Consider the following 12090-nt stretch of genomic DNA (forward strand, 5'->3'; position numbering starts at 1 on the left):
CTTGAGGCTTGCGCACCGTCCTCTCAAGGAAGCCACATTCCGACCAAACCAGGAGATAATGCCAGTATGCGCTCTGAGGCTGTGAGCCTGTGAAAGCAGAACATGGAGATTGGAGAACCATCCATCGTGTCCTGTCGTATTCGAAGGGCGACCGGGCGAGGCGTGCCGCGAGCAGAGCGCTGCAGCAACGCAGCCGTGCGAACCGTGCGACGCTGAACCACTGTGCTGGGACGAACCATCCAATCGAAGACCCTGCTTCGATCGTCCATCGGTCGGGCTCCATCTCATTCAAGGGAGATATTCCAAGACACAAATACTGATCATCGCTCCTACTTGCGAGGCCCCAAGATTGTCGCCGATCTGTGGGAAATGAGCTGTCGAAAGAATGCGGAAATAGTAACCGTCAGCAGCGGCTGAAGGAAGACTATTCAGGCATGCATATTATTGCTTTTTGCTTGCTGTTGTGCTTCAACAACCCCCTGCCCAATATTATCAGTTCTCCGCGCCCCTTTCTTTGTCCTTCGTGCATATGTGTCTTGGGACCAGGCGTCACTCCCCTTTGTGATCCGACGGTCGGCGATATATGGAAGACATTGTGACTGGCTTGTTGAATCAAACTTTGGGGCAAATGTACGGCCACGTTTCTGACTTCCGAATGGCGTGCAAGGATAAGGTCTGGAAAAGGCAGCGAGGGAAGGAGAATCTTCGGCGGCGGCGGGGTTGCAAACAAAGAAACCAGTGTATCGGCGGGGAGGCGCACGGATTAACCGGATTCCAACGCCATGGACATGGGTATCATCAGCTTAGGCCAGTAAGCTTTCATATGGAATGGGCCCAGGGCTAGCCGCTTTCTGGGAGTTGCATAAATCCCTACCTGAGGGACAACCTAGTAAGGAGGGAATGCAGAATTGACGGGGTATCAATGCTGTACGAAAGAATGTTTTGGGACCATCACATCCTGTCGACCCCTGGTCGATACTTTCTGTCGCAACTTACTCTCAATCACTACGTCTCGTCTAACGAAAGCGTAAGCTCGAAAACACTCGTTATTATCGCAGCCTACAGATATGCGAAAAGCTCATGGTTCGTTGGTCATGTCAGAATGCCCCGTTTCTGTGCTTCAGCCTGCAATGTACAATCAAACAAAGGCAATCCCTGCAATCCACTCTTATCCCTGAACTCTGAAAGTGCGTCCGCTCGCAGTCTTTCTTTCTCGCTCCTCATTCTCAGGTCTCGCTCGGTTAAGGACTGCCATTGGTCAGTTAAAATGTCGTCTGCAATACAAGAATTTGGAATTTGGAATTGACAGTTGACACGTACCCTGGAGGAAATCGGCGGTCCGCTTGCGCATTCTAGTGTGGATATATGCCTTTGTTGGGGGTCAGCAGATTGTGCTTTTAAAACTATACGGTATATGTCTCACCTTTGATGCTTTGATGTGGTAGTGGAAGTAGTCGCGGAAGGTCTGGATGTGAGAAATATTTTCGTGGCGTCGTTGGGGAGTCAAATGACGAGGGAAAAGAACTGTTCTCAATCAGTTTATAGAGCCTCCCTGCAAGGTAAAGTGGCATACCAAAGGTGATGTAGCTGACTTTACCGTCGCCAGCGTCCTGGAGACCTGGCACATTTGCCAGCTCCAAAGGAGGATCGTTCTTGAAAAGAACTTGGGGGGCATTTTGCAGAGTCAACACACGTCGCCGGGCATCGACGAATTCTTGCAAGAAAACCTTGCCAAAGATACGGTCTGTCTCCTCTCGGAAGACTGTACTAAAAATGACAGTCACTCGGTCATGGCTAGCCTTGATGTGGATGGCTTCTTCCTCCCGGTAATGGATCGTCATGACCTCTCCACCCTCTTCAAGTCCCGCGGGCGCCGACTCGGAGGTATACCTCGACGCCTCCTCCGCTAGCTGCGCGAACTCGTCGAAAGCCTTCTCGAACGGGGCAGCCATTGCGTTGCGCTTCATTAAAGCCAACCGCATGACAAGGTCCTCTCTCGCTGTCTGCTCATCGGGGAGGTCTTCCAAATCAATTAAAACAGAGAAATCATAGCCCGGCTCGGGGGCAACAATGTAAGGACCGTATTCCCTTTCCAGGACCTGCTGGGCACCATACTGAACCAGTTCTCGGAAACATTTCACGTTGATAGAGATGAGAATCTTTGTTTTCGTCTCGGGAGTAGATAGATGGAATGTCACGCCATCGAAGTCCGACACGATCTGGTCAATAGATGCCGGCGGGGCTCTAGAAGCAGCAAGCTGTCAGCTCAGGAACATACGTATAGACTGAGGGGGAGCCAACGCGGGGAGGCAAATACCCAGAAAATCGCTCCGTTAGGAGTGACCGGATAAGAACATTTTCGTAGTCAAGCAACAACATTGTGACGGCCGCAGCAATCAATTGATTCCAAAGTTCTGAGTTCCTTCTCCTCTCTTCTGCCTAGTAGATGGAGTGACGTTTGTTGGTGGTTGGTCCAGCTCTCGGGGGGCACACGAGGCGGTGGGGGATGGCAGTTCTGGTCGCTGTCGCGCACCGTAATATTTTATCGTCGCTTTTTGCGCCTATCGATAGCGGTGCTCTCCAGAATTTTTCTCAAGACACGGGCAATTCACCATGGTGAAGTCATATCTGTGAGTTATGATCCTTAATATATCCAGTATCTGAAGGCATTTATGGCTGACCATAATCTCTTTCAGAAAATTCGAGCACTCGAAGACTTTCGGGCTCGTCACCTCCGCATCGTCAAATGCGATTTGGGTCCGAGACGATGCAATTGCCGGGGTTGCACGCCAAACAGGTGCAGGAAGGGCTGTAGCAGGTGCGGGCGAAGAAGTTTTGTGCTGGGATATCAAAAAAGGTGAACTACTGGGGAGGTGGAAAGATTCTTCTTGCAAAGCACAAGTCACCGTGGTTACACAAAGCAAGACCGACGAGGATATTTTCGCTGTTGGGTAAGGCTTCACCAGGTGCATTTGGTTTCGGTAACATTACTAATATGAATATTTTGTCATAGCTATGAAGACGGCAGCATTCGTCTCTGGGATTCGAGGACCGAGTCTGTAATTATCTCCTTCAACGGCCACAAATCTGCCATCACACAACTTGCGTTCGACAGTGCAGGTGTCCGTCTTGCAAGTGGCTCTAGGGATACCAACATCATTGTCTGGGATTTGATTTCAGAAGTTGGATTATTCAAGCTACGCGGACACACAGACCAGGTCACTTCTCTCCGTTTCCTGGTGCCATCGCCGGAGCTGCTCAATCAAGCTGGATTGATCGATCACACCGGTTTCCTGATAACAACTGGGAAAGATGCGTTGATTAAAGTTTGGGATCTGGCGTCTCAGCGCTGCATTGAAACACACATCGCACAATCAAACGGAGAATGCTGGAGTTTAGGTCTCGCTCCCGATCAGAGCGGTTGTATAACCGGAGGCAACGACGGCGAGTTGAAGGCTTGGTCAATCGATGAAGGAGCCATGATCGAGATTTCCAAAGAGAAAGTTGGCTCAGAGGACCGCAAAATTTTGACTGACAGAGGGGCATTCTACCGTAACGGAAAGGACCGAACAACAGGGATCAGTTTCCACCCACGAGCAGACTATGTGGCCTTCCATGGCTCAGAAAAGGCCGTGGAAATATGGCGCATCCGCTCCGGGACAGAGGTTCAAAAGAGCCTAGCGAGAAAGCGCAAGCGGAGAAAGGAGAAGGAGGCACAGCGTGCGGCAGAAAACGGCGAATCTACTGAGAAGGCCGGGAAAGAGGAGGAAGAAGCTGATGTCTCTGCAGCTCCAGTTACTGAAGTCTTCGTATCTCACATCATCGTCAGAACGGGCGGCAAGGTTAGGTCTTTCGATTGGATCAGAGCGAAATCGAGCGGAAAGCTCCAACTATTGGCGGCTACCACGAACAATCAGCTAGAGGCCTACAGCGTCGCGACTTTAAATAAGAAGGCTAAGGACGAAGACGACGTGGATTACAGCCGAACCCTGGCCGTGGATATACCAGGCCATCGCACGGACATCAGGTCGGTTGCCCTGAGCTCCGACGACCGAATGCTAGCTTCTGCTTCCAACGGAAGCCTCAAGGTGTGGAACGTCCGCACGCAGAACTGTTTAAGAACACTGGAATGTGGCTATGCGTTATGCTCTGCCTTCCTTCCAGGTGATAAAATTGTTGTGGTTGGCAATAAGGATGGTGAGCTAGAAGTCTTCGATATCGCATCCTCTACGCTCTTAGATACCATTAAAGCACACGATGGCCCTGTGTGGTCTTTGCAAGTGCACCCGGACGGCAAATCCTTGGCCAGTGGCAGTGCAGATAAGTCCGTGAAGTTTTGGAACTTCCAGGTTGTACAGGAAGAAATTCCTGGTACCAAGAGAACGACGCCTCGGTTGAAATTGATACACTCGAGGACACTAAAGGTCTCAGACGACATTTTAAGTGTCCGGTTCTCGCCCGATGCTCGCTTGCTGGCCGTTTCACTGCTGGATAATACTGTCAAGGTTTTTTTCAACGACTCTTTAAAGCTGTTCTTGAACCTTTATGGTCACAAACTCCCTGTCCTAAACATGGACATCTCTTGGGACAGCAAGCTCATCGTCACCTGCTCAGCTGACAAGACAGTCCGCCTATGGGGTCTAGATTTTGGTGATTGTCATAAATCCTTCCTTGCTCACGAGGACAGCATTATGGCTGTGGCTTTCGTACCCAGTAATAATGAAGGTAACGGGCATAACTTCTTCAGTATCAGCAAAGATCGGATCATCAAGTACTGGGATGGTGATAAATTCGAACATATCCAAAAGCTGGCAGGGCATCATGGTGAGGTCTGGGCAATGGCAATCAGCCGCACTGGCGAGTTCATTGTCACCGCCAGTCACGATAAGAGTATCCGCACATGGGAGCAGACAGATGAGCCCCTGTTCCTGGAAGAAGAACGCGAAAAGGAACTCGAAGAGATCTATGATAACAATCTTGCGGCTTCGCTCGAAGAAGAGGATGGCGCGGATGGCGAAAAGGCCGAAGCAGTAGAAGCCGGAAAACAGACAACCGACACCCTCATGGCTGGAGAAAAGATCATGGAAGCACTGGATCTGGGAATGGAAGACCTCATGGTGATGCGCGAATGGCGCGCAGTCAAGGCAAGGAAACCGAACGCAGCACCTCCCGCCCGCAACCCGTTGTACATGGCCTTAAACAACGTCTCCGCCGAGCAGTATCTGCTCAACGTCGTGCAAAAGATTCCACCCGCCGCCCTCCAGGACGCTCTTCTTGTCCTCCCATTCTCGAAGGTTCAGGCGCTCTTCACGTTCCTCAACATCTGGGCCAGCCGAGAGTGGAACGTCCCTCTCACCTGCCGTGTGCTGTTCTTTATGCTCAAAACACACCACCGCCAGATCGTTGCCAGCAAGATGATGCGGCCCATGCTCGACAATATCCGCTCCTCGCTCCGTCGAGTCCTCACGCGCCAGAAAGACGAAATGGGATTCAACCTTTCTGCTTTGCAATTCGTTGGTCAGCAGGTTAAAGCCCACGGAACAAAGGATTACATTGATGAGGAAACCTGGGAGGAACAGGAGCGAACAACGGGAACTGGCAAGAAACGTGTCTTCTCCAGCATTGCCTAATGCATGGGCTTTACTGTACATTTATCGGGATTATGTATACATGCATGTGTCTGGCGTTTCATTTAAGACTTATTTAGAATTGGGGGCTACAAAAAAGTTATATATCCTGGAGTTAATGAGAGCAATCCACGTATAGATAAGATCCATGTACATTCTACGGTAATGACTGCGTCGTTTCTAAATAACACTCAACCAGCAACTCAAGAAAGCCCTCCAAGGATGGTGGTAAAGGACAACCTATAAAACGGCAATTAGCACTCTCCACTAAAGCAATAAACATTCTCAAATCTTCAGTGAGAGTTAAGGATCCGCCAACCCAACAAGCCGTGAAATTCCCAGGACGCAAATCAGAAACACCATTCAGTAGAACCATTATAAGCACCGACGGCAAGGAGCTTAATGAAGTCTCCTGCCATACCTATTCCGGCTCTTCCTAAAATACCGGTTCTTGAAAAAAGTTCTCATCATTTGGGTGTTCGATTTGTTTTGAATTGCGTCCCGAGAAACTTGTTGGATCGGGTGTGATGGTCTCTCCTTTTGGGCTCATGTAAGGGTTTGCATACCTAATGTATTATTAGTTGGATAATAAATTAAATTCTCTGACAATTGTCTCTTGAGAATTCTTTTCGGTGTCGATTTGTGCTGCTCGGGATGAGTTTCAAAGTCGAGGAGAAGGGAGGTGGCAGAAATTTTGAATGATAGCTTGGGGTCGCTTAATCTGATTAGTAAGCGGGCGTATACTTCGCTGCTTGCAGGAGCTTCAACCAATTTAAGAAGCTACTTTCAATATATTTGGGGTTCAAAAGTCAGTATGAGATTAACAATAAAATCGTAAATTTTCTAGGGTATAACAAATTTAGTATAATAAATGTAAGTTAATCTCGTAAGTCATGAATTGTGGACGGAGTGCCACAATAAAACAAGGGTTATAAGACAATGATAGAAGATAGCAACGCTCTCATAATAGGTATGCTTCTATTGTAGCTCAGGATGCTTGTTTCATCTTCCCACAGCTCGAGCAAGTCCACCACTCCGTCTCCATAAAGGCACCGCAAGAATTACATAGCCAACCCAGTGGCCGTTCCTGGGCGTTTTTCTCAATGCTGGACAGCGATTCAACAGCGTTCTTTCGGTTCTTGAAAGATCTGTGTCCAATCGTACGGTTTATAGGGCCTTTGCCCTTATTCTGCGTACTAGGAGTGCTAGACCTAGACCTTGCCGCGGTAGGCGGACCAGAAACGGATCGAGAATTGACGGGGCGAGGACGTTCCGATGCGCATGCATCGCAACATAGAAAATTAGAAGGGTTAACAAGCGTGCACGTTGGACACGTCCATGAATCGGCAAAGGCACTATCATCGATCGTAAGATCGATTGCACCCTCATCCTGAACCGGCACGATCGGCTTGGTATGGTCGGGTACCGGTGGGGGGGAAAGGGTCGTTCGAGGCCCGGCTGGGTTGTCCTGACTAGGAGGAATGTACGAGGGCCCGTACTTCTCTCTTTCTTCCTCCTCAATCAGGTCAATATATACTTGCATTATCGCTTGCTCGTTTGCATCATCTTCCTCGGCCTTGGTTCGGAAGCCACTCCTCGAGGCTTCCTCCGCAAGTTCAGTAGAGTTATCTGCTCCGGAGGCGCAACCCTGGGTCACGTCTATGCGTCGTTGCGCAGCATCAGCTATGATCCTTCGCATGTCGGCGCCACGCGCAGGCCCTGTGCCTCCAACTCTTTGTCCCGATCCGGCATAGAGGGTCCGTCTCCGCTCTGCAGCGGCTCGGGCCTGTCTACGAGCTTCATCAATGGGTACCTTTTGTCCACCCAAACGTCTTCCGTGTGACATAAATCCCTCGCCGGTATACCCTTTAATGGCAAGCTCTGTATGTTCATCACGTAATTGGTTCCAGAGGGCATGGAACTGTTGATTATGTGGTCCGTGTACAATGTGACATAATCTGCACGAGTCAAAAAGGTACAGAGTTTAGGTATATTGAATTTACTTACTCATGTAACATAGTGTCTACTACCTGGTCGAAAGGTAAAAACTGATTCTGGTCCCCCGAATGTCGAAGGCGAAGACAGATCTTTTGACCGCCGTTGATATTAAGGCCCAGAAGATTCTGCTGGTGGGGGTAGAACTCGCTCAAAGTACCAACACGCCATGATCGTCGGCGCATAATCGGTTTCACCAAAGAAGCGATCTTTTGGAGAATCAGAAGGGCCTCTGAGTCCCTCGGCCGATGCCTGTCATGCTGGTACTCGTTGACCAGCGGGTCCAGCTCCCGCATAACGAGGCTTGGATGGTTTAGTCCAAATCAACAAAGCAGGCGTTGAGTTTTATGCTGAGGGTAAAGAGGAAATTGGTGTTTGGAGAAGACCTTCTGCGCCTCAGTTGTGAGAACTATCCAGGGTATTCATCGCTCGATCGTAAAGATGCTAGTAGTAGCCATAAAATCGTTAAGCAATGCCGTCCAGGGCGCGCAAAGATTAAGCAGCCTCTGAGCGCCCCTCTACAGAAGCTCCCAGAAAGCTCTATGCCTGTGGATTAACGCAGATACTTTTCTCTCGAAGTGGTGGTAATTATTAATGAATCCAGGCATCAATCAGCATACGCGCTGTCGCTGTCCACGTGATTTTATAGCCTGAGGCAGAAATCCTTCCATTCACTTCTCCCTCATATAACCTGCCTTTATCTTTCTCACTCGGTGGCGTTCAATTAAAACCATCGGTGTTGATTGTTTTGTTCGTGAGTGTATCATTTAGTAGAAGAAAAGATATATATAAGTGTGGGGGATGTCGCAAAGAATCCGTTGAAATATATAGTTCGGATCATTGTTTTAGCATGACACGCCAGACTCTGAATATTTCAATCAAACTAGACCAGCCGATTCCCAACTACAGGGAGCAAAGTCTTTCGAATATAAACATGAAAGATACTAGAATACCGCCGGTTCAAATAGTGGCAACCACGGGGTGAATGGAAATCGGGCCTGATCCAGTGGTCATGTGATGGGCTACCTTATCGATGGCTTCATCAGTCTTATCAGCAGAGTTTTGACAGTTTTCCATCAAACAACATTCGGACCAAGGATTCCATCGAAATGACTAGTGACGATCAGTTCTTCTTCGACTATGTAAGTTTATTCATCGCCTATATCCCGCCCCTGCGACCGAGGTCTGACAACTTGCTGTATCCTTTTCTAGCTTGCTTCTATTCCTCATGACGTAAGGAGATACTCGATGCAAGTCGCTGATGCGATTGACCGGCACGTCGACCATGCTGCGGACGCCGTTCGAGATACCCTTTCGCATCAATCATGGCTTCCATCGAGTGTGAGACCGTCGCCGAAAACCCGACCTTTCACTCCGGAGTCGCACTCGCTGTATGATCGTATGCAGAATTGGGCTATGCGCAATCGAGCATGGAGTGCCGCTATTTTGGCTTTCGTGGGGACGACTAGCATCCTGTACTTTGGAAGTAATAAGTTGAGGGCTAAGAGACGGAAGGCTAAAAGAGCTGCAAATGGTGGCCGGAAGGAAATAATAGGTAAGGCGGGGATTATCATGATGCAGACACTTGCTTGTCTTGGCCTCGAAGCTTACATTTAGTATAGTTGTTGCTGGGTCACCGCATGAACCGATGACTAGGTCGATAGCCGCTGATTTAGATCGTCGTGGTTACATTGTTTATATCACCGTGTCATCAGCAGAAGAAGAGCACCTTGTCCGTGGGGAGAATCGACCCGATATAAGGCCTTTATGGATCGACTTAACGACGGTAAGTCGTATGGCAAACAGTGGTATGGGGTTCTTTGCTTACGTTTTTAGCTGCCTTCATCGCCGTCGGAGGTGCACCCATCCCTAAGTGAGATCCATACTATGATTACGAAACCGCGTGCACCAATGCCTGGAGTGCCACCACATATCTGTCAACTGAGCGGGCTTGTATTAGTCCCCTCGCCAAACTTTGTAGCGGGCCCCGTTGCTACGATTCCGCCCTCGTCATGGGTCGATACCATTAATACACGCCTTCTTTCACCCATCTTAACCACGCAGCTCTTTTTACCTCTTCTTACTCTTCGAAACACAAACAGCACTATTGTACTTGTCTACCCATCGATATCTTCATCTCTATCAGCACCTTTCGCTGGCCCCGAAGTAGCAACAGCACGCGCTTTGTCAGGTTTCGCAACATCCCTTCGCAGAGAATTGGGCCTTTTGCACCACAACAATGTTGACCTAGTGGAATTGAAACTTGGAAATATTGACCTCGGACCACAATATCGGGCGCCGAATAGCCATATTGCGGGAACCGAAGTTCTCACCTGGAGTGTCCAACAGCGGTCTTTGTATGGACCCCAATATCTCAATAGCATCGAGCAACGACCCGTGGCATCCGCTGGACCCGGGATGGTACGAGGATCACCTGCCAGAGCCCTTCATAACGCATTGATGGATGCCTTGGAACCGACGCCGAGGAATATATTCGGACGACGAGCTGCAAAGACGCCTATCAGGTACGCAGGAAGAGGAGCACGGTCTTACTATTTGATTGGCCAATGGGCACCCCCTGGCCTGGTTGGTTGGATGCTAGGCCTGCGAACAGGATATCCGACCCCCGTCGAGAGCGCCAGTGGTAGTAGTAGCGAGACGGGATGGGAAAAAGTTGACCGGTGAAGGAGTTAATGTGTTGATGGTTATTATCGATTAGGATAAGTTATATAGTAATGTGTTAATCTAAGCATCTCTGCTCTCTGGAAAAGGAATGGCTAGCTTTTGGTGATCCGCGGAATGAGATTCTACGCCCCTTCCATTGAGATTCAAGAATGATCTGCCAGCCCTAACGGAGCATAACGCAAGGGCCCAAGACATTGGGCTCAAGTCAGCAGGTGTTATCGGAACTCGGAAATGGGCAATAAGAATGCATTGACCAATGCCTTGTGTCTTGATTTACTGCAGACGCTAGTATCTACGTAAGACATGCACACCGCGTAGTATTGAGAAGTGCTTTGGGAAGCACGTCAGCAACTCGGTGTCGGACCCAATCTTGATGCCTACAAGGCTTTCTGCCGTATTTCTGCAGAGTTGCAGTCTACCCCGATCATAATAATAGCCGATGACTGAAACATTGTTCCACATGAATTGGTGGAGCAGTTCTGTTTGGCGCCCGACCCCTAAGACCCTTTCGGTAAGCAGGAGATTATCGCAATAATAACGAAGGATTTCCTCCACGTCACGGATAACGAAGAGATAATATCGGAGAGAGGCGGTCCAAGCTGTTCATCAACATGGTTCATATCTGACGACGGTTGCACGATGTTGACCTGCGTGCCTCGTCGCCCAGGTTGCCTCATGTGTCAGCTTTGAGTTGCACCGGAAGCAATTGAAAGAAATAAAAATAGCGCCTAGTTCTTCCCCACCATCCAGGAGGTAAAGACCGAACCAAAGTTGAGTCGCCCGTCGGTTGACAGTTTCATGCCCATGAGGTTTGCGACTCCTGGCGATCTGAGTGGTGGCTCGTCAGGAACAGCGCGGCGGTTCATGCCCATCACCCAGTCTAGATTCTCGATCATTTGGAACATGAGATGAAGCTCGGTTTTGCCGGAGAGAATCGTTAACAACGAAGGGGGCGCACTTGAATTATCGTAGCCAGGGTCCATGCCCAAAGAGCTTGGGCCTCAGACTCTCAATACTCAATAGTACGTCATGAATCTTCCCAAATATTACTCGATTTATTTGCTTTTATATTAAAGCAGCCCCTGACTGTGTCAACAACTGTTCTGCAACGTCCTTTCGGTTAGCTTACCTGTGTCCGTACATGTTTTACTGCATCAACATTACCCGCCTCGCCTATAGATCCACCGGGTAAAATTAGTATCTACTGCGTAATATACGTATGCTTGGCAATGCATACATCGCCGATACGCTCCTCCACACTTCCATCCCAGTGTTTCCCGTCCGCCCCTCGTCGGTCCGTCAGTTGGCGATCGTCACATCATCACCGACGTCTCAAAATTCTATTCTGGTTCCATCGCCGTTTTCTGCTGTCGTCTGCCATCCTTCTCATGTGTGCCGCGTGCTGAAGGCTTCTTTCCTCCCGCTCCTCTCAACTACCTTCTCTCCACCGGCATTTCGCGATGCTGGCCCAGACTCCGTCTCCTATCTAATCGCCCGTCCATCGCCCCAGCTACAACCCTTCTGTACATAACAACTGCGGCCTTGTCACTCCTTACTACAACCGCCTTCACCTTGACTACCTGAGCCTGGCTTGTTGTCCAACGTTGTTGACCAACTCTTCTTTCTTTCTTCCCTTCCCATACCGGGCTGTCACTCCTTTCGGTAATTCCGCCCTCTGTGATATTTCGTTGCTCTCTTGCTTTCTTCTCTTCCACGCCCCTTTCCACTTTCGAAATCACCGTCGGTCATTACAGCCCACCATCATCAGACACCTGAAGCCTCT

General features: G+C 49.4%; 5 protein-coding genes across 5 annotated transcripts; 2 read left to right on the forward strand and 3 right to left on the reverse strand.

Moving 5' to 3' along the window:
• Positions 1–1168: 1168 nt before the first annotated feature.
• Positions 1169–2379, reverse strand: APUU_11807A (actin-related protein 2/3 complex subunit 2; the record flags this gene model as incomplete). The annotated part of the gene is made up of 5 exons (XM_041697938.1): positions 1169–1248; positions 1321–1369; positions 1424–1524; positions 1574–2244; positions 2318–2379. The coding sequence occupies 5 exons, from the start codon at positions 2377–2379 to the stop codon at positions 1169–1171; spliced, it is 963 nt and encodes a 320-aa protein (XP_041551173.1).
• Positions 2380–2613: 234 nt separating this feature from the next.
• APUU_11808S (snoRNA-binding rRNA-processing protein DIP2) lies at positions 2614–5630 on the forward strand (the record flags this gene model as incomplete). The annotated part of the gene is made up of 3 exons (XM_041697939.1): positions 2614–2630; positions 2697–2951; positions 3014–5630. The coding sequence occupies 3 exons, from the start codon at positions 2614–2616 to the stop codon at positions 5628–5630; spliced, it is 2889 nt and encodes a 962-aa protein (XP_041551174.1).
• A 985-nt stretch (positions 5631–6615) lies between these two features.
• APUU_11809A (metalloendopeptidase WSS1) lies at positions 6616–7918 on the reverse strand (the record flags this gene model as incomplete). The annotated part of the gene is made up of 2 exons (XM_041697940.1): positions 6616–7585; positions 7635–7918. The coding sequence occupies 2 exons, from the start codon at positions 7916–7918 to the stop codon at positions 6616–6618; spliced, it is 1254 nt and encodes a 417-aa protein (XP_041551175.1).
• An 813-nt stretch (positions 7919–8731) lies between these two features.
• APUU_11810S (DUF1776 domain-containing protein) lies at positions 8732–10307 on the forward strand (the record flags this gene model as incomplete). Its single annotated transcript, XM_041697942.1, has 4 exons — positions 8732–8764; positions 8835–9177; positions 9245–9408; positions 9459–10307. The coding sequence occupies 4 exons, from the start codon at positions 8732–8734 to the stop codon at positions 10305–10307; spliced, it is 1389 nt and encodes a 462-aa protein (XP_041551176.1).
• A 728-nt stretch (positions 10308–11035) lies between these two features.
• Positions 11036–11290, reverse strand: APUU_11811A (uncharacterized protein; the record flags this gene model as incomplete). Its single annotated transcript, XM_041697943.1, has 1 exon — positions 11036–11290. One exon carries the CDS (start codon positions 11288–11290, stop codon positions 11036–11038), a length of 255 nt encoding a protein of 84 aa, XP_041551177.1.
• Between the last annotated feature and the right edge of the window lie 800 nt (positions 11291–12090).

Source organism: Aspergillus puulaauensis, chromosome 1 (assembly GCF_016861865.1).
Source record: "Aspergillus puulaauensis MK2 DNA, chromosome 1, nearly complete sequence".
In the NCBI taxonomy this organism is placed as follows: domain Eukaryota; kingdom Fungi; phylum Ascomycota; class Eurotiomycetes; order Eurotiales; family Aspergillaceae; genus Aspergillus; species Aspergillus puulaauensis.